Source organism: Cyprinus carpio, chromosome A3, assembly GCF_018340385.1.
Source record: "Cyprinus carpio isolate SPL01 chromosome A3, ASM1834038v1, whole genome shotgun sequence".
In the NCBI taxonomy this organism is placed as follows: domain Eukaryota; kingdom Metazoa; phylum Chordata; class Actinopteri; order Cypriniformes; family Cyprinidae; genus Cyprinus; species Cyprinus carpio.
Genome location: NC_056574.1, coordinates 25,362,207 through 25,388,741, shown reverse-complemented (window position 1 = coordinate 25,388,741; position 26,535 = coordinate 25,362,207). Strand labels below are relative to the sequence as shown.

The following is a 26,535-nucleotide window of genomic DNA, read 5'->3' as shown; positions in this document are numbered from 1 at the left end:
GTGCTATAACAGGTGTTTTTGCTTGTTATATATCAAAAAACATTAAAAATATAGAGATTTAGTGCCAAGTGGATTTAGAAATGATCATCTTAAGAAATTTATTAGCATAATAAACATTATAGCCATTACATCTCATTGACTGGAAAAGCCACTGTGTGGCCCACATTCTACATTTCTGAGAATAAAATGCAACATAACTTCTCCTGGCCTGCTGAAATATGCCCATTGAAATTACAATAACAATCATACTTTTGTTTCACTAATAAAGGTGAACGAGTGTTGAGCAGAAAGCACAATTCATCACGATGTTTCTTTTCTTTCTTAATAGGACATCCCAGCTGTCTGGACAAAGATCTGATGCATGTTTTCTGTGTCAAACAGGATTGTCCGATGTAGTGTGGGAAGAACAATAATCTCTGATTTCTGTGAAAAGAAAAAAATATTTTTGTTATTGTCAGCACAAACGAAGGCCACACTCCATTTTATGTAACAACAGAGTCAAAATAACAAGATATCCGGATTCTAAAGAATACCCACTTCTGTAATCTGCTCCTACTCAAAAATAGGGGAAAAAATTTCCTCATTCTCACAAGCTAAACATTACTTCCTTGAGATCAGATGTAACAAATGCTCTGTAATATTATGAGATATACAAACCCGATTCCAAAAAAGTTGGGACACTGTACAAATTGTGAATAAAAACAGAATGCAATGATGTGGAAGTTTCAAATTTCCATATTTTATTCAGAATACAATATAGATGACATATCAAATGTTTAAACTGAGAAAATGTATCATTTTAAGGGAAAAATAAGTTGATTTTAAATTTCATGGCATCAACACATTTTTTTTGGACAAGGCCATGTTTACCACTGTGTGGCATCCCCTCTTCTTTTTATAACAGTCTGCAAACGTCTGGGGACTGAGGAGACAAGTTGCTCAAGTTTAGAAATAGGAATGTTGTCCCATTCTTGTCTAATACAGGCTTCTAGTTGCTCAACTGTCTTAGGTCTTCTTTGTCGCATGACTCGCATCTTCCTCTTTATGATGTGCAAATGTTTTCTATGGGTGAAAGATCTGGACTGCAGGCTGGCCATTTCAGTACCCGGATCCTTCTTCTGCGCAGCCATGATGTTGTAATTGATGCAGTATGTGGTCTGGCATTGTCATGTTGGAAAATGCAAGGTCTTCTCTGAAAGAGACAACGTCTGACGATGGGAGCATATGTTGTTCTAGAACTTGGATGTACCTTTCAGCATTGATGGTGCCTTTACAGATGTGTAAGCTGCTCATGCCACACGCACTCATGCAACCCCATACCATCAGAGATGCAGGCTTCTGAACTGAGCGCAGATAACAACTTGGGTTGTCCTTGTCCTCTTTAGTCCGGGTGACATGGCGTCCCAGTTTTCCAAAAAGAACTTCAAATTTTGATTCGTCTGACCACAGAACAGTTTTCCACTTTGCCACAGTCCATTTTAAATGAGCCTTGGCCCAGAGAAAACGGCTGCGCTTCTGGATCATGTTTAGATATGGCTTCTTTTTTGACTTATAGAGTTTAAGCCGGCAACGGCGAATGGCACGGTGGATTGTGCTCACTGACAATGTTTTCTGGAAGTATTCCTGAGCCCATGTTGTAATTTCCATTACAGTAGCATTCCTGTATGTGATGCAGTGCCGTCTAAGGGCCCGAAGATCACGGGCATCCAGTATGGTTTTCCAGGCTTGACCCTTACGCACAGAGATTGTTCCAGATTCTCTGAATCTTTGGATGATATTATGCACTATAGATGATGATAACTTCAAACTCTTTGCAATTTTTCTCTGAGAAACTCCTTTCTGATATTGCTCCACTATATTTTGCCGCAGCATCGGGGGAATTGGTGATCCTCTGCCCATCTTGACTTCTGAGAGACACTGTCACTCTGAGAGGCTCTTTTTATACCCAATTTATGTTGCCAATTGACCTAATAAGTTGCAAATTGGTCCTCCAGCTGTTCCTTATATGTACATTTAACTTCTCCGGCCTCTTATTGCTACCTGTCCCAACTTTTTTGGAATGTGTAGCTCTCATGAAATCCAAAATGAGCCAATATTTGGCATGACATTTCAAAATGTCTCACTTTCAACATTTGATATGTTATCTATAGTCTATTGTGAAAAAAATACAAGTTTATGAGATTTGTAAATTATTCCATTCCTTTTTTACTCACAATTTGTACAGTGTCCCAACTTTTTTGGAATCGGGTTTGTACACTTAGTGGCTTAGTTAAAGGATGTGCTAAATATGTCTGTGAAGAAATCTGCAAGTACTTCAGAACACATTTTGCAGGATTACCACAGTTACTGATAGCACCTAGTCACACAGCAAAAGGACAGATTTGACCAAAATAAAAGGAATGGGGAAATCAATGCACTCAATCAAAGTGTTAACATATTCACTGTCTTCTTATTTGCTGTCTTTGGAGTTGATTTCCTTCAGTGTCAGGTGTAACCTAACCTGTATTTAGTGCACACTGTCTTTTCGCCTCTGACAAAGTGTGCCATTATTTGTTTATAAATACCAGTACTTAAGACTGTTAGGCAACAAAACACTTGCCAGATTTACCAGAATGGTTAGTTATGGCAGTTTATCAGCTTACGTGTGAGGCCGGTTAGTAAAAAGATGCTTGCTGGGGTTTGGATGACTTACTCTGGACAATATTCTGATAGGCCACTGCAGCAGGAGAGTCTGGAACCTCAGTTAGGAAAGACTTTCCTTCATCACAGCTTCTCCCTGAAAAGAAAAAAGGAGGAAGTGCATTTAGAGAACTAGAAACTGCTGGCTGCTGACTTCTCTTCAGATGCTTTAAAAGAATCACTGTAGGGAGTTTTTTGGGTCCTCGATTCACTCACTACATGGTGTAAATATAAAAACAAGGAAACACTCTCACAAAATAAAAAAATAGCTTGCACCGCAGTGCTACGATGTAAATGGTTAAACTTCCTCATATCCTAACCACTTAATGCGGAACAACTGTAGAAAGATATTTCAACACTGTAGTATTTAATCTGGTTAAAAACATTCTCCACCTTGTGAATGGGAAAAGATGAAAGCTTTTTGTACCTATCCGAGGATCTAAAGGTACACTGCCCAAAAGAGGGAGATTTAGTTCTTCACACATTCTCTGTGCTCCTCCTGTGGTCGGAGGGAATATCTGTGATGTATTCTGTCAGCAGAAGGAAAAGGGGTATCAAAAACCAATATATAATGTGGCAGGTGATTCCACAATGCAATATTTTACTACTCACTCTTGTGTTGTTCCAAACACAAATGACTATCTCTTCTATTGAACACATTAATCGCTCTTTTCCATGCAAGTACAATGGAACATACTAGCTTCAAAAATAATGCTAAGGGATCATCAAAATAGTCCACACAAGTCTATGAAGAACTACAACAGCTTCATGTGACAGAGAACAGGATTTAAGATGTTAATCCCTGACAATCTTCCTTTCCATTGGCTGTTGGCGACTGTGACTGTCAGAACTCAAGAACCGGATCGGTCAGACATGCAAGTGTGTTTTTATGAACTGGATAAAGAGATTCATTTTAAGGATGCTACTAAAAGAACTGTTAGAATGATGTCCGTAAATAACTACTTATAAAAACATATAAAGGTCTGGGGTCTGTAAGATTTTGTAAATGTTTTTGAAAGAAGTCTCTTATGCTTACCAAGGCCTCATTTATTTGATCAAAAAATACAGTAAAATAATATTGTAAAATATAATGAACATTTAGAATTACTATATTTTAAAATAACAATGTATGCCTGTGAAGGCAAAGCTGAATTTTCAGCATCATTACTCCAATCTTCAGTGTCACATGATCCTTCAGAAATCACTCTAATATCCATTATATGCTTAAGAAACATTTCTTATTATTATCAAACCTTTGTGCAGCTTAATATTTTTGTGCAAACATGTCGATTTTTTAAGTATTCTTTAGAGAATTGAAAGCTTAAAAGAACAGCATTTATATTATAAATGTCTTTACTGTCATTTTTGAATCAATTCAATGCATCCTTGATGAATTAAAGTATTAATTGCTTTCAATAAAATACCTTACCAACTGCAAACTTTTAAACAATAGTGTAAATTTCAGTCATAAATCATCATATGATCAGTTGACTTCTCTCCTGATACTTGATGCTTTTGCATCCTCTTTGAAGCTTGAAAGCTCTAGACGCTACGTAAAAAAACAGGACATTCTTTCAAATTTCTCCTTTTGTGTTCCATGTAAGAACGGAAGCCATACATGTTGGAATGACACGAGGGTGAGTAATTAATGCCAATAAAAATAAAACAAAAAGAAGACAATCTCAAACACGAATACTATACCTTGCATTTAGGACAAACAAAGCCACTCATGTTTTCAATCACACCTATGATAGGTATTTTGACCTTTTTACAGAATCGGATCTCTTTTCTCACATCCTGCAAAGATACTTCCTATTTGAGAAGGGAACAATAAAAAAAATAAAAACAATAAAATAAATTATACAGCAATCAAAACATACTTAAGGATTATTACGTTATTTCTATAAACGCATTACAAATACAGCAAAATTGGTTTATTTTAAGGTGTTCTTGTTACAGTGTAATTATACATTTAAGTACTGAGTAATAATAATTAACTACATGTACTTATATGGTTAGGGTTTGACTTATGGTTACTTGCATGTAATTATGCATAATTTATTCTTATTGTAATAGTAAGTTCAAGTAACATGTAATAAGGACACCAAATATTTTTGGATGAACTATCCCTTTAATATAATGTGGTACCCAAAATTGTTTCTGTTGGCTGCTACTTTTCTTCTCATGTGTAATAGTGGCAGCAAAGTGCAACAACAAGGGTGACCCTAACACCTACAAAACAAACATTCAACTTAAAGTGTTTTACTGTAACACAGTCTGGTTTCACAAAATACTACAGTCTACCGAAACCAACCAAAACAAAAAACAATGGCCTTTTTATTTAAGGAAGTGTAAGTTAATTTCCGTGTCCTATGATAGAGTTGCAGTGAAAGCCTCTCTAAACAGCAGTCATCTTTGATTAATAATTAACTGCAAAGCTCAAATGCTAAGTTCTAAGAAATGGTTGATGGCATGTGTGCACAGACATACTTTTTCTTTTTTTATAAATTGTTCCACTTCACTGTTAGTGTGCAGGAAATAATTTTTTTTTTTTTACTTTCAGTTAAGTGTGAATGCCTTGTTCCTCACACGTCAATACATCTGAACTCATGATTAAAATCAAACTATTTTTTTTTTTTCATGCAAATTTTTTTATTTGAATCTTTTTTTTTATATTTTATTTTTATAATGCACACTAGATCACAACATGTAAAAGTAACTTCCTGGAACATGCACGGTGTTTCACACGTCGGAGTGCTGCTGTTCACCTGTGGGGTGGTGATGATGACGGCTCCATCGATGCCAGCGCTGCTGAGATACTGCACGATGGACAAATGCTCATCAGATGTTCCTGGAGGCGTGTCTACGATCAGATAGTCCACTTCTCCCCAGTCCACATCCCTCAGAAATTGTTTTATCATCCCTAAACATTAGCAAAATACTGAAAGTGTGACAATGCACCATAACAAACATGTCACTGAATTCAATTCATTTCCCATTTGTTTGTATAGCCCTTATGACAATACATATCATTCAAAGCAGCTTCATAAGAAATCAATGTTCTGTATTACAAATATAGAATGATCTGTGTTACATCACTTATAGTTTTGATATTCAGTTGTTAGGGGTGTATAAAATTAAACAAAGTGTTCTGGGGACCAGAATGATAGTGGAGGTTTGAAGCGGCAGGGGACTACACACAGCTCCAGTGATCTGTTGAAAATCTGTGGAGATGGGGACCAGTTGGTCAGCACAGACTTTTAAACAGGCAGGTGAAACACTGTCTGGGCCTGAAGCTTTCTTAGGGGCCGTTTACACAACAACGTTTTCAGCCAAAATCAGGAAACTTTTTGTATTTTGCCTATTCATTTACACGACAACAGCGTTTTGGGGACGAATATTTTTGAAAATGGCACCGTTGTCATTTCTGTGTAAACACCCAAAACGGGAATCTTTGAAAACGGTGATGTCATGCGCGTTCATAGTACGTGTTAGGTATGTAAACATGCGCAGTATGTGTCGATTTTAAAGGCAAGCACGAACAAACATACACAACAATGGCGGAGTACATGTTACTGTTGTTGCTGCTCAAGAGTTTGCTAACACTTCTTCCGCAAAGTGTGAATTTACTTCACCAATATTACAACCAACAGCAGAGACGCATCATATACAACATATAATCGTCACTTCCCTACAGGGTACAGTTTACTAACAAGGTGACAGCGTTAAAAATGCAAGTGAAATGCAAGTGCTGTTTTTGACTGCATCATTGTCCTGTAAACGTAGCCTTAGTCTTCTGTTTTCTGAAGACCCGGTTCACATCCTCTACACAGGCCTTAAGCGCAGGTTGAATGGTGGGGGAGGAAGGGAGGGGGGCTTGTAGGTGAAGTGTGAAAGTGTGAAATGCAGATCAGAATGGTTGTGGGGTGAGAGACTGGGCTTTTCGAATCAGCAGTAAAACACATTCAGTTCGTTCAGCCAGTTGTTGATTCTCCACTGCGGGGGTGGTGTCTTGTACTTAGTGATGTACCTCAGCCCAGTCCATACAGATGCTGGGCCGTTGTGTTATCAGCTTATCAGAGTAGTTTTTTTTAGCCACTTTGATTTCCTTTGTCAGTCTGTTTCTGGCCTGGTTGTACAAGATTTTATCCCCACTTCAGTAAACATCCTCTTTGGAATGGCGAAGCTGTCTGAGTTTCCCTGTAAACCATGGTTTATCATTATTAAATTATAAGAATGTCCTGGTGTGGGGATGCACATTTCCTCAAAGAAACTGATATATGAAGTTACTTGTAAAAAAAGGCTTGTAAATTCCGGTCTGCTTCATTGGTCCATCTTTTAACAGTCCTTAGTACAGGTTTAGCTGATTTCAGCTTCTGTCTGTAGGTCAGTAAAAGATGAACCAAACAGTGATCAGAGAGCCCCAAAGCTGCCCTTGGGACAGGGTGATATGCATCCTTTATTGTGGTGTAACAGTGATCCAATATATTACTGTCTCTGTTGGGACATGTGCTGTTTGTATTTTGGCAGTTCACAGGAAAGAACTGATTTGTTAAAATCTCCAAAAATTGTTCAGCCAGCTGTTGAAAACTCACGCGGCAAGTAGAACGGTATACAGTTTATGAAGAGCACCTCTAAATTAGGAAAACACATCTTCTTCAGAGTTGTTACATCTGAACACCAACCTTCATTTATGTAGAAGCATATTCAACCACCTTTTGTTTTCGCCGTTAACTCTGTGATGCGCTCTGAACAGCTGGAAACACGGCAGATGGAGCGCGTTATCCAGAATGGCTTCACTTGGTCTACATAGGCTGTAATCATGTAGATATTCAGTACACCTATGTGATTTACTTCCTCTAAAAAACAAACAAATAGCAAGCCATTGGCTCTCAATGACACATTTGGAACCACATTACATTTTTTTGACATTTCTGAAGTATCTGACAAAGACTGTCATTCAGAAGTGCTTCAAAATTTCCCTTAACTTTCCCTTAATTCAACCTCAAATATTAAATAATAACCAATATTATTTCTTTTATTTACATCACTGTCAACTCATTAGACATCATGTCAACTTCCCCTGAATCACACAATGCTACTTCCTGAAATGAAAAACAAAAGCAACAACAACAACAGCTCCTCTCACTCAATTTATTAAAGGGGTCATATAATGCTGCTGATTTTTACAAAGCTCATCGTTCTGAAAAGATGTGATTGTGACTGTGCTGTGATTGGCCAGCTATCCAGTGCGTTGTGATTGGCCGGAGCATGTGACGGAAATGTTATGCCCCTTAACATACTGTGATGCCCTGTCCGGCCGGAGCGATGAGACATAAACATAAAACCCATAATAAACGTGATATAAACATGATTTCTAGTCATGTCCTCTTTTGGAAAGCCAAACAAAATAGTTTCGCTTTCTCAGCGAAACAGCTTCACACACCGCGGCATTGAGTGAGCAGAGGCCAGAGGTCTAGAGTGAGCACTTTTGAATTGCAATCTTTTTCAGATACTTCAGAAATGTCAACAAAATGTAATTTGGCTCCAAATGTGTCATTGAGAGCCAATGGCTTGCTATTTGTTTGTTTTTTTAGAGGAAGTAAAAATCCGAAATACAAAGCATCTATTCGACATGGCGGTGGCAACAACAATACTACAAAGAGAATAAAAGGTACGCCTTCTTTCTTTGTGTGAACATCTGGGTAGTGTTATGCAAATCTTCCCACATAGTGATGTAAATATGTGGGGGCGTGTTAGATCGAGCCGTTTTAGCAGGGCGTAGTTGACGCTTAACTTTTATAAAGAATATCTCTTTGGATTTGAGACTTTAGTCTTTGCAACTTTGCAGATCTTCTTTATGCACCAAGAGCTTGCAACGCTCTAAAGAGAAAGGAAAATTGAAATCGCATCATATGACCCCTTTAGGTTTATCATATAAATGTGCTCAAAAATTGCTATGGCATGCCATATATGCCATATAAATCTCTGTGTACATGAAGTTCAACAGCATGAGTCATTCAGCTCCTGTATGTATATTAATGGAGCTACTCAACACCTTGTCCAATACTGTATCTCAACTCTAATGAAGCTACATTCAATGTGTGAAACGCACAGTAAAGCATACCAGTCCTCATCACAGAAGAGACATTTACTTTAGATGTCAGACAGTGGTTAAAATATAGACGTCAAGGAAGTGAAACCCATCCGGTCTAAACTTAACTTTGCTTCAGATAAACAGAGCCACGTGCTCTCAGAAAGCTTTTCTGAGCATTTCATTATTGAACATGACACCCAGTTTTCTGTTCTTTTGTAGCACAGAGTATAAAATGGGTCTGGTGCAGAAAGAAAGATATCAGATGCATTTTTTTTCAACATACAATGCATTTGATACAAGTTCAGTTAATAGCTATATGTGTATTGTGTTGTCTTGTCAGAACAGAACAGAACCTTTTCTTAATTTTGAAAGCAGTACTTCTGCTTGTGTTTCTGAAGACAATTACATAGTGCACCTTTAATCATAATGTGATTGTTAAGAAGCACCAATTATTGTACACCGCTTGGCAGAGATTATCACAAAAAACTTGTTTACTGAAATGAAAACTCTAAGATTAACCAAGTGGAAACATGTCGCTTAAAAACAGCTGCATGAAACCAAACATGCATCACCAAGACATCCTTCACATGACTGCTGCCCACAGAAAAACACCACATGTACACTAGTCCCAGCCTCAGACGTCACACCCATGGACCATTGGCTAAACGTCTGATGCATATGGCACACAAAAGTGGAAACACTTCAGGAGTGTCGAAGTCGTCATCGGATTGGTTGAATTCTACAGGATTTCCGGGAGACGTGTGTGTCGCATTCTTTAACGTACTGTCCGGAAACAAAGATAGCATTGTGCCAAACCCCCTCACGAAAGAAGAAAGCCATAGTGTTTACAACTGTGATGACGAGCGCTTATCAGGATCAACTAAACTCTGGAGTTTCAAAAAGTATGTGAAATATTTAAAGTTCGCGGCACAGAATCTTTCAAATATGTCCGAGAGTTTTACACACCGGTCTGTGATTGTGGCGACATTTCCATGCTACGAAACGTGACGCTGAATGAAACGAACTGTGATTGGTTGTTTGACCCGTCAGTCAAATGGACTCATGGGTGGGCCTTGGCCAAAGAATGCTGCGATGAATTCCAGACCTTCAGCCGCAGTCTGAAGGTCTGGCTACGCGAGACTACATGTACCCTAGCTGTCATCTTTTACACTGGCGATGTGATTAGACCTGAAAGAAGGCAACATTTAGAATGGCATATATTTAATCTTTTTTTTTTTTTTTTTAATGAAGTTCCATTTTTAATTTTTTTTTATTTCAATAAATCATCATAATCATATCAAGGCATTAAGTTTAATTATGTTATCCAACACACGTTTAGGCTATTTAAACTCATCTCTGAATGCCACTTCTTCTACCCTGCTGTGACCGGGAAACATAACCTTTCCGCTGCCTATGTGGTATGAATGAAAAAAAATCAGGTCTGTGGTCTCATGTCTGAGTGTACAGCCTTGATTTGGAGTGAGCTGAGTGTATACCAGACCTAATAGTTATATTTGAACTCTGGGCCAGATGGGCAGCAGAACTGTGACATAAGAACAGTGCTCAATGTGAGTCAGCATGCATGAGAACAGATCCAGGACACTTTAACAAATACCGCCAAAACAACAGAGCAGGCAAGGGATTTTAAGTGTATCTGAATTTCAAACGGTTCATTAAATGTAATTATAAAGCAAACACAACCATCTGAGTTTGCCAACAGACTGGATCACATTGTACCAATAACTAAAAAGAAAAAAATAAGCATCCATTTTTTTTTTTATGAAGTTCCATTTTTAATTTTTTTTTATTTCAATAAATCATCAGAATCATATCAAGGCATTAAGTTTAATTATGAAACCACATAAAAATAAAAAAATAAATAAAAATCAAAATTAGAACCATGTTAATTTATTTGCATTTTTTTTTTACCACTTTAGTTTGGACTGAAAGTCAAACTTTAGCTGGACTTTTCTTGATTTCCAAGGCCATGTCATTGCTGTTTAGATCGTCAGGGCTGTTTAATGTGCTTTTAACAAGTGCCTATTGATTAGGTGCCTGAATTCCCCAAGAACTTTGAAGCAGAGCATTCTGGGTAGAATTCAAACAGGTTATATGGTTTTGTGGTCTTGTGCAGGCTGCTCTGTTTGCTTTGATCTGCAGTATCAGGGGTATAGTGCAAGTGAACAGATCCAGAGATTAAAAAATAACTGCTCTGCAGTCAGATACCACATATTGTCACACTGGGGAAGACGTGGCCTAAGGGTTGGAGAGTTTGACTCCTAACCCTAAGGTTGTGGGTTCGAGTCTCGGGCCGGCAATACCAAGACTGAGGTGCCCTTGAGCAAGGCACTGAACCCCCAACTGCTCCCCGGGCGCCGCAGCATAAATGGCTGCCCACTGCTCCGGGTGTGTGTTCACAGTGTGTGTGTGTTCACTGCTGTGTGTGTGCACTTTGGATGGGTTAAATGCAGAGCAGAAATTCTGAGTATGGGTCACCATACTTGGTTGTGTCACGTCACTTTCACTTTTTTTTTTGCTATGTTTGGCTTCCAATACAACTCACAGCTAAATAAGACTGTATGCCTTTGAGGAATGCAATTTAAACTACTTAATAAAATTAAAGATTTTATATTCCTGATGTGTACAACAGAAGACATGGCTAAAAGAAAATACCAACCGTTCTTTTTGGGGCCTCTCCAGATAACAGCATCATCTGGACTACTGAGCAGGAAGCCAATGGACATGACAGCCAAGTTGTCCTCAACATACTACACAGAGAGAATACATGCATATGTAAGAATGCTTGAGAATGTAACAAATGCTTGAGAACACAAGTCAAAAGAATAGAGATTTGAAAGATCTCACCACTGGGGACCAGCCTGAGCCGCTCTGATGAACCTACAGAAAAAACAAGCAGAGAATGAGATTTCCTGTCTATAAATCAGTCAGATATCTCAGCATTCTGACACAAGTAAAAAGCACAATGAAGCCAGAGATATATACGACATACCTGCTCCCCTTCTAACCCCATTATTTTTGGTATAGATGGCCCACAGATGTCCACATCTAGCAGTGCAACCTGGAAGAGGAAAGAAAAAACAAATCAAGCACTAAAACTGTTTAATAACGATATGGATTATGGATATGGATTAATGAGGTTGTCCCTTGCCTTTAAACACCTTGCTAATATTATTTACTGTATTAAACAAAGCAAACAAAAAAACTGCAGTTTGAGCCCAGATTTCCCAATGACAAATGAAAATTGCTCCACCACAATACAATGAAGTTAACACAAGATGTCAGCGTGGCATAGCTTAGTGAGTCAGCAATTCATAGTCGCAGGGATACAGCTTCAGTCTGCCCAGCACTGACTCAGTCATTACAAAAGGCCATCACTTCAGTTCCAGCTCTATACACACAGCCCACAACCACCTCCAACACACGTTTAGGCTATTTAAACTCATCTCTGAATGCCACTTCTTCTACCCTGCTGTGACCGGGAAACATAACCTTTCCGCTGCCTATGTGGTATGAATGAAAAAAAAAAATCAGGTCTGTGGTCTCATGTCTGAGTGTACAGCCTTGATTTGGAGTGAGCTGAGTGTATACCAGACCTAATAGTTATATTTGAACTCTGGGCCAGATGGGCAGCAGAACTGTGACATAAGAACAGTGCTAAATGTGAGTCAGCGTGCGTGAGAACAGATCCAGGACACTTCAACAAATACCGCCAAAACAACAGAGCAGGCAAGGGATTTTAAGTGTATCTGAATTTCAAACGGTTCATTAAATGTAATTATAAAGCAAACACAGCCATCTGAGTTTGCCAACTGACTGGATCACATTGTACCAATAACTAAAAAGAAAAATATAAGCATCCATCCATCTCTCGAGGTTTATACCTATTTATCACTGCAAACACTTCAACAGGGCCTCACAGAAACAGATGCAAATGTCATTAGCCATGAGGGGGAGAAAAAAAAAAAAAAACCTGGGAATCTTTTACAGGGATGATATTTTTGGCTTTTATAAAGCAGATCATCAAAACTCTTTTTCTTCTCTTACAATAGACCCCAGAGAGCTGCAGCATGCCCAATGGATTATTCTGCAGCATACAGCATGTTTAGATGATCACACCAGATTTAGAGTTAGAGGTTGTGCGTGCGACTGGTCTGTGACATGATAGGAACTGATAAAAATTCCAGATGTGCTGATGATTTTACTTTTTGGATCCATGAAAGCTTTTCATGCAACAAAAACATGATGTGCATGTAAATGGATCAGAAATATCAACAATGATGTTATTTCATGTTCTTAAAGCATCTGTTTAAAATGTGAAACGCAGTTGGTTTCAAAATAAATATAGAGTCTAATTAAATGTATGACATTCTTGCCCCTGGCTTGTGTTAAATGTTATTTGTCAACGGCTGAATTAAGCAGCACGCCCTTAAAACACACCCTTGGTAGGGTCACGCTGTTTATTTCTCCTTCACTGTTCTTCTGCTTCCTGAAGGAAATTTACTGAAAGCAAACTTTGGAGTGAAAGCAGCAAATGAGGAGGAGAACAGAACTGTCCAGGTTCCCTCGCTCTCTCTCTCAGGAAATGGACACTCAGAGAACAGGGTTGTAGGGAGGCTAAGACCATAGTGACAAAAGTCAGGGATTCTTCCAGCTAGCTAAAGGGGAAATAACACCACTTCCTCCCAGAGTCTGAATACTTTTCTTCTGGTAACCACTCTTCTTTTCCAGTACTTCCCTCTTTCTGCAGCTAGAAACACAAATGAACATGCTCCTGTGTCTTATCTGGCCTTCTTAAATCAATGTCTGAAACCCTCAGGGCTCATCAAATATATGAAGAGCGAGGAGTGGAAAAGCACATCTTAACCTAACAAAAATGCTAAGAATCCCACAGACCTCTTGAGAGAACATGGAACATCCACAGACGGGCCTGTTTGGGACCAGATGCAGATTTAGCTACTGTAGCCTATATGCTCGTCCTAGAAAAGCAAAGCGATATTAGCTATGCTATCATCCAAATTGTGAATTTACTAGCGGTGCTCCGATTGATCGGCTATCGATCACTATCGGCCGATAATTACGTTGGGATGATTGATCGGCGGTCTGTAAAAAGGACGATCTCAAAAATCCGATCTCAAGCTGATGATGCTGCCGTGAAGCCGCCTTTCCACTGTCTCCGACGATCGACAAGTGACAGACCGGAAGTCATTCCGGTTCCAATCATATGCGTATACAGAAATTTCGGATCTGATTTGAGCTTCGGATGTGTTTAAATATTTTAACTTCTGCGGCTAGACCGTATGCGACCGCCCGACCGGATGTGATGTATTCTAATCAAAACTATCAGTGTGAAGTCAGAATTACCAATATTTTTTCACTTCAACATTATTCTTTAAACACTATTTCTGTGAAACGGTGCTTTAGAATAATTATGGCAGAAATAATTATTTTATAATTATTAAATAATTATTTTCGTTGATTAGCACCATAAAACCTACCGTTTTATTTTGGGGGGTCATTTGATTTGCGATGGATTCATACATTAATTATATCCATTAAAATTATTCATTTTACCACGGTGAATATTCCGAGGTAACGGGTGCTGCACGACCAGTCTGAAAGTTCTGCACGACTGCCGCTACAGGGAGAAATGCGACAGTCGTGTCCAAATGTCGGGTGCAGTGGAGATTTGGCACGGCATGCAGCGGGACTGTCGCAGTCTCTGTCTGGCGCGGGTGAAATAATTATAATGCTATATTTCTTCATTAAATAACTTGCAAAGTAATTTGAAAAGTGAATCACCGGGAGTGAATCACCGCGCGCTCTCTCTCTTTCTCTCTCAAAATACGCAAATAGATTGAAATCCCCACACATCGCGTCTGTCCATAAGCGAGCTGCACAGTTGACACAGGAATTGTCACTTGCACAATCGAGGCAGTGTCACATCGTCACTAAAGTTTATAAATTGCATTACTTTTTAATTCTTGCCCTTGTTTAACCATTCAGAGCTCGCGCGCTCTCCTGGAGACGTGCGCGCAGGTTCACATTACTCCGTTTGCAGTGCGTATGCGGTGCGTATTTTTTTCCGCACTGATGTTAACGGATTGTTAATGGAAAGCGTTCACTGCACACACGGTCCACGGTCATAGACGTTGGAACAGGGGGGGCGGGGAGGGCGGCCGCCCCCCCTCTCTTCCCCACCCCACCCCTCTAGGGGTCAGCCAGCTGTTTTTTTTCGTTGTTTTTGTTTTCCGTATATATATACGTATATATATACGGAATATATATATATACAGAATCTGAATTAAAATGTGTTTGATTTAAGCCTACATTTCAAATTTTGTCATAAAATTATATCGCGCATACAGCTCAACTAACGCGATCGTTATAAAGGGGTTTCAACAACAATACACTTCCACTTGCATGTATTTGACAATCGGAATATCAGATATTTCATGCCATAGCTAACACATTTGTGAATATTCTGAATAAAAAAAGGAAAAATTACATAAAAGCAGATCATCATTCATTCGTTCATTTCAGGGGTACTATTTAATTACCATTTGTGCATTTCATTCATTGCGCCTTGACACCAGTTCAAAACTGAGTCCCAAAAGTCAGCGTAAGAAGCATAACACGTACAGACTCCATGTAGGCATATGACTCGCTCTTTTGTTGTTCTGTTTTCTTTCAGGATCAAAAATACAACAAATGAAAGCGTTTATCTGTATTTCCGACTGATGAGAACTATGCATATACATTCATAAATCAGTCGATTTTGTATTTTATTATGAGATATTTTATTCTAATGTGATCAGTGATTCAAGCACTGATGGACCAAAGAGCGCGCATTTCGACATTTGCAGTAAAAACTTGAAATATAAATTCTCAGAAAATGCATTTAATACCAATATATTGAAACGTCTGTTTATATACTCTATTAATAAAGGAGTCCAGACATTGGAAAAATATCAGTCCACATGCGTTTTATATTTAATATGAGGGAAATAGACATGCATGCATGCGTGACACAAAAAATCTTTAGCTTTTAGGTAGCAAAATATTTTTTAGTAATTCTGTCAATTACACTAAGGTTATTACATTGTCTGCTATATATTTGCTTCTTATTTATTAAATATGGGCAATTGATTGATAAAACATTGATCAAAATTAAGATAAAATTTATACAAAACGAATATCTTTTAAAAAGAGTTTTCTATAAAACAAAACTTAATGAAGTCGTCAAAATCATGTTTTACCAAAAACAGCGCCGTTGCTAGGAGGGCGCCAGCGCCTCTGCCTTTCAGCGCCTATGCCTCGCGAGTGGATGATACCCCTGAAGACGCCTAGCAATGGTATACCTTTAGTGGTAGTATACCTTTAGTTAAGTTATACCTGAAGAGTCTTCGTAGCGCGCTAAGAGACAATGTTATCGGGAAACGCAGCCCAGGTATGATGCGTTTCATGAGTAATGGAGATTCCAAAGCGCTCTTCTTTGGTCAGAACCTTGGAGAGCGATCGCGGATAGGTCTGTCCTATGCACCGAAACTTTTAACAATGCAACAAAATATTTAAAGAGCATCAAGCTACTAAAATCTATATTATGTATACGCACAGATAATTTAACAGTAATAAATAGCCTGTTATATACTATAACAGGCTATTTATTAGGTTAAGCAGTGATTGGATAAAGGTTTTTTTTTTTTTTTTTAATTTAACATTTTTAATTTAAGGCCCACCCACGATTGGTCTGGCCCATCCAAAACCGGAATCCTGGCGCCGTGCCTGGGCCACACTGAGCTGTGCGTAACGGCCACAGACGTGAAGTGAACGAGACAGAGGCTGTCCTGTACTGTCTGAAATGGTTAACTCTGTGGCGATGCATGTGCAAAAACAGATTTAACTAATCATAAAGTCAATCAGGATACATAACACAGCCTACTATAGGCCTACACTAACACACCCCCCCCCCCCCACCCAACCCCCAAAGAATCCCGCCCCCCCTCTCACAATATAGTTCCCACGTCCCTGGTCACGGTTCGGCAGCGCGTCTGCAGTAGTGTAGAGATCCTTTCCGCACCGAGTCTGTTGCTGCGCTGCAAGCGCTGAATTAAAGTAACAGCGCATTGTTTTCAGTAAATATGAACATGGATTGACACGAAAATGTAGTAAGTACACCTGACATGCATATTATTAAAGTCTACTGTGTTTCACAGTCAACCACTGATCTATATATGTTCTCTATTATAGATCAGTGCAGTCAACACATATGGCTTTTTGGCTAGGTTTAAAGGGAAATGGCACTTTAGATAAACAAGGCCATAAGATGGCACTCGTGGAGGAAGAAAAATAAGGTTATATATGAACGGCAGGATTGCTTGTAATAAACATTAAAAAAAAGAAAAAAGGCAGTAGAGCTGACTATTTCTGTGATAACGTAAGGAAATTCAATTTAAATGTTTTGCCACTTGCTTGAGCAAATTAATATATTAATCTAGAAGTAAATGCAAAAGTAAAAGCATCGAATAATGTGTTGCTTGTATTTATTGTGTTTAAACATGTCTCTTAAAAGATTGTATTACTGTACTGTGTAAAAAAAAAAAAAAAAAAAAAATGCAATGCCGAAAAAGGATTTGAAATCAAAATAATGGATAAATGTTGTGTTTGTGCCTTTGTGGTAAACAGCCAAGGATCAGTAGCGGACTCTTCTGTGGAAGCACAGTCCGTGCTGCTTCCCCACTCGCAAGAGTCACCTAAGAGGGGAACTGCCCCTATTTTCAAAAATGAAATTCAGGCCCTAATTAAATTTCTAAAAATACTGATTGTAGTATCACTATATGTAAGGAATAATTGACGACGGGCCATTGAATTATTAGAAAAATAGTGCACACCCGAGGTGGTGATGCGGCCACTCTGCTTCACATCGTGGCCGCATCACCACCTCAGGTGTGCATTATTTTTCTAATAATTCAATGGCCCGTCGTCAATTATTCCACTTATACTACGGTTACCACACCTCAAGACATCGATCAGATGATATATTTAAAGGGATTCGTCTGGTTTTTGTACGTAAATCGCTATTGTGAGTAGGATTATTTCTTCCGCATCTCATCCAACGCCTCTTTTGCTGGTTCCAAAACGTCATTTTAAAGCAGGTAATGGAGGCTTAAGCCGTTGATAGCATTCTACTGCAGTTATTAAAGAAGTTATTAGAAAGAGAGCGAGAGAGACAGAGACACACAGAGAGAGAGAGAGAGAGAGAGAGAGAGAGAGAGAGAGAGAGAGAGTTGTTATAGTCGAGAGAGAGAGAGAGAGAGCGTGAGAGAGAGAGAGAGAGAGAGAGAGTGTTTGTGTGAATTAGGCTACCTCTGTGTGCCCTCAACAGTGTTCTGCAGCAGCGTCTCTAAACAGCGCTGATATTACCTTGCCTAACGAGAAATGTTGTGTATTTACTTTCGGAAAAGTTTTACTATGCGAAGTGATATGGAACTGTAACGCGGTCAAGAAAGCTGCCTGGAACTACATTCGCCGTGCGTTTTTCCAGAAAATAATTGCACACCTCAGAATGTTTGTCAGCCAATCAGATTCAAGCATTCAATGCCCCCATAGTATAAATAGTTATAAATGATAAAAAGAAGGTTTTAAAAAGATCTGTATCTGTGATCAGTATCGGCAGATACTGCTTTCTGTGATCGGCCTAAAAATTCTGATCGGAGCACCCCTAGAATTTACTGCAATTTATGCAACCAAAAAAAAAAAACTATCTGTGAATAAAACTGTTTAATTCCCATGTGTTTAAAAGAACAAAATCCTCTTCTGAGGAAGCTGGGGTAAAATCAAACAGGTAATGTTAAACTTACTTAATTATATGCTGGTTTGTGCATGCCTTCCAATTGAATATTCAAAAAATATTATCCATACAGATATTTTTGGGGCAATATCACATTTTATTTAATAAGTTTTTCCAGATTAACTTACATATTAAGTTATACTAGATATAAAAGTTTTCCGTACTTTCAAAATAAATATATACCTTCTTAATACTTGACTATGCAGAGAACAAGGGAATCAGAAGAAAAACAAAGAACAAAAATGCTTACAGATGTTTACAAATGTACAATGTTTATCACCAATAAAGGATACCCCAAAACATTTGCATAACAATATTTGGATGGAAACCTAGCTAATGAGTGCTGAATATTTGATCTTTTTTTACTGAACAAAGGTTGTTGGTTCAAGGCCCAAAAGGTGGGATTCCTAAACCATACTCACAACCATCAAAACAAGTGGCTGCTACAGTATATTCATCATTATTCTGCAGACAGCTACTAAATCACCAGCATTTCCTTAGAAAGCAGCTTGGGTCACACAAGAAAAAGGAGAAAACGTTTAAGATAAGCACAGCCCTCTCAAAAAAGGTATTTATCCTCTGATAAGGAGGAGGAGGAGGAGGACAGAGTTCATCCAAAGGGAAATTCTTTCTTGTATCTTACTTCTTCACACGCCTAGAGGCAAGTTATGAAAATATGTCACTGTATATCTACACACCAACAGAAAGAGATTTAAGCTCTTTAAATGGCAGAACAACAAGACATTCTTGGGTCAAACACAAGTCTCTTGCCAGTTTTAGCTCGGCGGAGTATTCCCCTGTAATTAAAACTATGAGACAGACTCCATATGGAAACAAAAAACCTCACAATTGTTAAAAAAATAAATAAATAAATAAATAAATTACACCCTTTGTTTTTTGGTACAAACATGTTCTAATATACAGTAATTTGATATTAAAATTATGGTGCATCTCAATTTAACAGTTTCAGCATAAAGTACATAAAACTAAACCGTGTGTATTTCAGCAAAACGTGTGAACCAGTTCTGATTACACTACAGCAGGTTTATCCAGTCATCACCATTAGCACACAAACTTTCTCATTAACAGCTACATGATGCTTTTCATTATGCTGTAGTGATGACCTCATCCCCTTACTGCTCCAGTTACTGTGAAAGAACGCCGCACCTGTAAATTAATCTACTTTCCACCTCGTATGCACCTTCAGTCAAAGCCTGAAGCATTTAAATTACATTAAAATGTAAATTGAGTAAACTCATTACACAGATGCTTATTAGCAAGAAATGGGTCTCAGGGCAAACAATATGTTTATCATGATAATCAATACTGGGAAGCATTTTTGTAATTCATGATGGCAATCAAAAAAGTTTAACAATATGACCTTTAGTGTTTACTGTAGAAAACCAAAATGACAAGAGTAGGTGGTTGGGTCTGCTGAAGAACTCACTCCAGAGGACATGCTAGAAAAACAGTGGGGATAATCATAGTCAGTCAATGTAAAAATAAAGAATGCCGCTTCATTTACTAGGAACACTGCCACTGAACACATTTAATAAAGAAAAGAGTTTCATGAATATAGAGATGCTTCTATGAACCATTCCACAGGAAGTCAGGATCTGCCACTTGATAACTGATTTCTCTGCTTCCAGTTTAAAGCTGGCATGTTGTATGTTTAGCATCTTAACTGATGCAGTGTGTAGCTTTTTATTCCTCAAACAACCATGTTGGAATACGTTATCCATGAACATATTCCAGGATGACAATACCAAGATTCACCAGACTCTAAGAGCAATTTAGGGAGTGGAGGAATCTTTTTCACAGATGAATTGGCCACCACAGAGTCATGACCTTAACCTCATTGAAAATCTTTGGAATGTGCTGGAATTCACTTATCAGAGCGGTTTGACTCTCCCATTGTCGATACAAGATCCTGGCCAAAAATTAATGAAACTCTTGATGGAAATAAATGTTGTGACATTGCATTACGTCGTCAAAACAATACCACAACAAATGCAAAATGTTATCAAAGCTAAAGGCAATCCAACAAAATATTGGAATGTACGACTTTGTTTTGGGCAGGCAGTGTAAAGCCAACTTCAGCACATCCCAAAAACTTTCAATGGGGTTAAGGTCAGGACTCTGTGGTGGCCAGTTTTTCACAATTTGAGCCTGTTGAATCTTGGCATTGTCGTCCTGGAATATGGACAAGGGTACATCTTCCGACATGGTTGTTTGATAAATAAAAAGCTAAAATAATATGCATCATTTAAGGTTAAAGAATTGTCCCAGGCATACAACATTCCTGAAACATATTAATAACTGCAATAATGATTCAGTCCCAACATCTTAGGTATTTGCTTATTTAAATCCAGATGGTGAATTTTTTTATATATTTTATTTGATTTATTTTTTATTTTTTTGGCCAGGCAGTGTATCTGCAAGATTTCTCTTTCTGTTTTATATCCAGTTCCCTCCATGTGAAATAAACTCCCTAAGAGTGACCTTGTGTGTGCATTGGGAGTGGATGGCTCTCTTATCTGCTGAAGGTTGCACTAGAGGAGCCTCTCAATGCTTTTCTCACTCTTTCAGTTCTCAGGAAGCGTGTACACAACACAAGGCATTCAACAGGATGTTCTTGGTCAAGCTCACAGCACCTCCGGAATCAGAAAAGGGACTTTTGACAGCAGATAAGAGGGTGCTATCAGTACACAGGACTGAATGGAAGTGGCAGGTCAGAGAACACACACACACACACACACACACACACACACACACACACACACACACACACACACACACACACACACACACACACACACACACACACACAGGGTTTCAACTGTCAACAGTGTCAGCCAGGGTGACCATATTCTCACTCTCACCCAAGATGAGCACAGGCTATTTACTACATACAATATGTGCTTGAAAAAAATTGTAACAATCCCTAGAAAAAAAAGAAAAAAAAAAAACCAATAAAGAGAAAAATACACAGTTGCACAAACAGCCATCTAACAATGGAAAGAGAGTGAGATGTAAGAGAAAAAAGACATGACCCATAATTCCACAGTGAGACCTTTTAAAAACACTTCTGAATACTGGAAGCGGAGAGCGTGGGACTCGATTCCTCGCGGCTTTTTAGATGTCTGCCAACAATGGAGTGCTTCACATTGTGGAAGTCCCCAAGCGGTGCGATTTAAATTGTTTGAGGGATTGAAGATTATTTCAGTCAGTGAGCTGCCAAAGGGTAAACAGCGGCCGCAGTCTACACGCTGACTGCACTGTTGTGGCCGCAGTTTGTTGAGATGAGATCAATACAGCTCCCAATGCACTGGCTCAGAAAGAGACCCAGTCAGAGCCGTGCTCTTCTCAATGAACCCGGTAAACACAGCTCTTTCTGCCGCAGAGCTATACAATGCACTAAAAATAGCCAGCAGTCTCAGATGGAGAAAAATTATTGTGAAGCGCTTGGCTAGGATGCCGATATGCAAACAGAAGCTTTTCCTGTTCACTGCTCTTTCGAAATGATACATTTAATGAATCATTGTTCACATGAACAATCAGCTACAATGAAAATTAATCAAAATGAAGCGCTTTTTATTTAAAAAGAAAAAAAATCAATATGAGCTAGGCTTGCAGCACATCTAAATTAGTTGTGGCATTTTATATTCCAATGAGTGCAAAATAAACAAAAACATTTTTAATCATAAAGAGCAGGTCATAATTGAGTCTTGATAGAAAAACTTTGACTGGTATCACATTAATAGTGAGACAAATATTGGCCAAAACAATAGCTGTGTCTGATATCCAAACAATGCGAACTTTTCAGGCAGTATACAAAGGAAGGAAGACACCAAGGTATGCCAGAATTAACAAGGTTTCTACTAAGATGCTATCATTTGGTCAGTTAAGGCAAAGTCAGTGTAAATGTACCATTTGATATGCCACATGGCTATGTGTAGCAGTTGTACTAACTGTCAAGTCAACACTTTAAATAAAACAACTGAACCTCTTTAATGTGAGCACCAATGCAAATGTTTTCCTCCTGTGTATGCTTCCAAGAATGTATGGATAAACCAACCAACAACACGTGATAAAAGGTCAACAAACTCATCTGCTACAAGACAATGTTAACAAAGTTATCCAATTGTATTTGTATTTCTGGTTTAACAATTTTAAAGGGGCCATGAACTGAGAAATCAAAACTCCCTTGATCTTTTGACATGTAAAAGGTCAATGTACTATAAAAACCATCCTTTAAAGGGTTACTCCACCGCAAAATGAAAATTTTGTCATTAATCACTTACCCTCATGTCGTTCCAAACCCGTAAAAGCTTTGTTCATCTTCAGAACACAATGTAAGATATTTTGGATGAGTGTCGCCTGCATATAGCTCAGATTTGCCAAAATGGCACTACGCTAACTTGGAGAGACACAGAGGAGTGGAATTGTTGAATAAAGTTGTTATTTTTGTTTTCTTCGTGTACAAAAAGTATTCTCTTCACTTCATAACGTTACAGTTGAATCACTGATGGCAGATGGAGTATTCTGACGATGCTTTTCATACTTTTCTGGACCTTGACACTGTTATTTATTTGTCAGTCTATGGGACCGTCTCAAGCCTCCCGGTTTTCATCCAAAATATCTTAAATTGTGTTCCGAAGACGAACTAAGCTTTTACGGGTTTGAAACGACATGGGGGTAAATGAATAATGACAAAATGTTCATTTTGGGATGGAGTATCCCTTTAAGTTTCAGAACTCAAAACTTTCTTGTGAGCTTATATTGAAGCCAATCTGGCAAACCGACAGGTTGTGGAATGTGCCACTTTATGATGTAATAGTGTGGCTAAACACCGCCTCCATGGGACAGGATCAACACCTGCTTCTACGTCACTGCCCACCGATGTAAATAACGAGAGAGGCAAACACAGGTCTACGCAGAAATCAAACGATAAAGATGCTCCGAAGACAACAAGACGCTGTACAGAACCATGTTGTAGAAAAACACAGTCTTTGCATTGCCTTCCTTCTGATCCCTACAAAGAAAGACCAGAGGGACTTTATTTTTAATGAAGATCCAGACCTCATCAGTATGAACTTGGTCTTTTGTTCTCTTCATTTTAACACGGATTTGTTTACAAACAAGGCACAATTCAACGCAGGACTTTCAGACAGATTGAAACTAAAAGATGATGCTGTGCAACTATACTGGATCCAGAAGTAATGTCGCACCACACAAGTGTGAGTATCTGTTTTTATTATGTGCTACTCACTATTGCTTTGTCTGTTATTAAAGATCGTTTGATATGTACTGAGTATGCGTTTTTTAACTTAAATCACAGCAGCGTCCATCTGTGAAGGATGTAGGCTGTCAAAAATATATAACTGTTAACCAATCACAGCAGTGGGCATTAACTTCTGAATCTACAATCTGCCACGTCTGTTCAAACAGAGCGTTCCCATGAGGACGTCCAAACAAGACAGAAAATAGCCTATTACTTCTAAATTATGATGGTTTTTGATGTAAAAATCTTGATAACATTATAAGTGGACCCCAGAGAACAGTCCAAAATAAAAAACAAAGGCAGTTCATTACCCCTTTAATTATAAAAAGCAATACACTTATAGCCCCAACTATAAGAATAAAATAATTTTTTAGTCAAATTAGTGATGCATTGACTACTCCGAACAATATACATACATACACACACATACATACAGTGGGTACAGAAAGTATTCAGACCCCCTTAAATTTTTCACTCTTTGTTATATTGCAGCCATTTGCTAAAATCATTTAAGTTCATTTTTTCCTCATTAATGTACACACAGCACCCCATATTGACAGAGAAACACAGAATTGTTGACATTTTTTGCAGATTTATTAAAAAAGAAAAACTGAAATATCACATGGTCCTAAGTATTCAGACCCTTTGCTGTGACACTCATATATTTAACTCAGGTGCTGTCCATTTCTTCTGATCATCCTTGAGATGGTTCTACACCTTCATTTGAGTCCAGCTGTGTTTGATTATACTGATTGGACTTGATTAGGAAAGCCACACACCTGTCTATATAAGACCTTCCAGCTCACAGTGCATGTCAGAGCAAATGAGAATCATATCATGTGTACATTAATGAGGAAAAAAAATTAACTTGATTTTAGCAAATGGCTGCAATATAACAAAGAGTGAAAAATTTAAGGGGGTCTGAATGCTTTCCGTACCCACTGTATACACACACACACACACACACACACTGTTTCCTCCACAGTGCTCAAGCATCTCACCTCTGTAGTGGTACTGAAGGTGGAAGAGAGTGCTGTTCATTCACTCCCCCCACCTACAATCCCTGCTGATACTGAGACTCAAACCTGCAACCTTCATGTTACAAGTGGACTCTCTAATCATTATATATAACAGACACCATATCTACAACTCATGAGGCCAGGCAGAAATGAGGGCACTTGGGTCCCATAAACAAACAAACAAACAAATAAATAAATAGCAGATTTAATTTTTAATTTCCCATTTTCATATTTCAGACATACAGTCACTGAACCAGTTAACTGTACAAAACTACTGCAGTTCAGCATTGCTCAGTGTTTAAAAAAAAAAACATAAAAAATCTGCAGCATAGTACAGAGATGCAGCATTCTTTGGTCTTACCTCTTTGGAGTCATCACTAGCTAGTGCATGAGACAAATGTGCGCTGAACGTGCTCTTCCCAACACCCCCTTTTCCAGACAAAACCAGAATCTTGTGCTTCACAGTGGTCAGCTTCTGTCTGATTTCCTCTATGACTGCAATGACAGAAAACAAAGTCACACATTTCAGATTTAGATGGAACCAACAAGCTATTGTAATAATAAAAGAACACTGATGTTGTACATCATCATGCGTTAACATATCTGAAGGATAAATCTAAAAAGTCATAGTATGGAATGCCATCAACCTTGATTTAATCAATTTCAAAAATATTTTTTTATTTTTTTATTTGTTATTTCTTTAAGAACATTCAAAGCTCACACACAGAGCTGACTAGTTTTAGCAGCCATACACTTATGTATGCATGTATACCTGGATCGGGAGCTTTGGCAGCACCAGATGCGCATATGTTTTGGTTTGGGCATCCTTGACATGCTGATGATTTACCAGCCTGATCACTGCTTGTGCCCGGACAGTCTAGAGAGTATGACAACAACACATTAAAGCAACTAAAATACAGACATTATTAATAATACACACAATGACAGACAGACTTAGACATAAGTTCACTATGCCTTTCAAAGAAAGACCAGGGGCCAGTTGCATAAACAGAGCACTGTTTTAAGATGGGTCTTAAGAACTAGTTTCACCAACTAGCAGTAGACAAAGGGAAATTTGTCGTAGTTCAAAGATTCAGATTAGACCAAACTACCTTTTAGTAAATGAATTTAAAAAAAGTTATGACCAGTCGAAGAAAAAGAAAAAAACTAGATACTAGCTAAGCAGTTTATGCAACCGGCCCCAGAACTGAGCTTGCACACTAAGTTTGACAGCGTGTCTGTAACTGTATTTATGGATGTTAATGTAAACAGTAATATAAAGGTGTAGGCAGCTGTTCTGACTAACTCTCTGACATGACAGATGTCAGACATTATTAAACATCAAAGAGGCACAGCGAAACGTGTCTGATATGTGAACAGTTGGCGAAAGTGTCATTTAAACTGTAAACAGATGTCAGCCTTAGAAACCGAGGATTCTATAGGCTTAATGTGAAAGCGTTCTGTATTAACATCCATTGGACTTACGTTCTGGTGCGTCACTAGGAACGTCCGCCATCTTTCAAAACATGCGCACTTCCTGACACTGGTGCAATGACAATGAACTTCCCCCAATAATGCTGTGTGTCGA

The 26,535-nt window shown here is 38.4% G+C and overlaps 1 protein-coding gene across 1 annotated transcript; it reads right to left on the bottom strand.

Moving 5' to 3' along the window:
* Positions 1–69: 69 nt before the first annotated feature.
* LOC109074201 (cytosolic Fe-S cluster assembly factor nubp1) lies at positions 70–26,535 on the bottom strand. The gene is made up of 11 exons (XM_042725927.1): positions 26,433–26,535; positions 25,720–25,824; positions 25,309–25,442; positions 11,787–11,855; positions 11,642–11,674; positions 11,454–11,544; positions 5,448–5,602; positions 4,381–4,491; positions 3,107–3,209; positions 2,693–2,776; positions 70–423 (listed from the first exon to the last, which is right to left on the bottom strand). The coding sequence occupies exons 1-11, from the start codon at positions 26,461–26,463 to the stop codon at positions 374–376; spliced, it is 966 nt and encodes a 321-aa protein (XP_042581861.1). The 5' UTR covers positions 26,464–26,535; the 3' UTR covers positions 70–373.

Bases quoted from the DNA above. Each gene is read 5' to 3' on its own strand.
- LOC109074201 (XM_042725927.1), bottom strand. From the start codon at position 26,463: ATGGCGGACGTTCCTAGTGACGCACCAGAAC. The intron at 11,545-11,641 runs GTGAGATCTTTC...CTCTCTGTGTAG, and splicing joins GCTCAGGCTGGTCCCCAGTG to TATGTTGAGGACAACTTGGC. The intron at 424-2,692 runs GTAAGTCATCCA...TTCTTTTCACAG, and splicing joins CTATCAGAATATTGTCCAGA to AAATCAGAGATTATTGTTCT.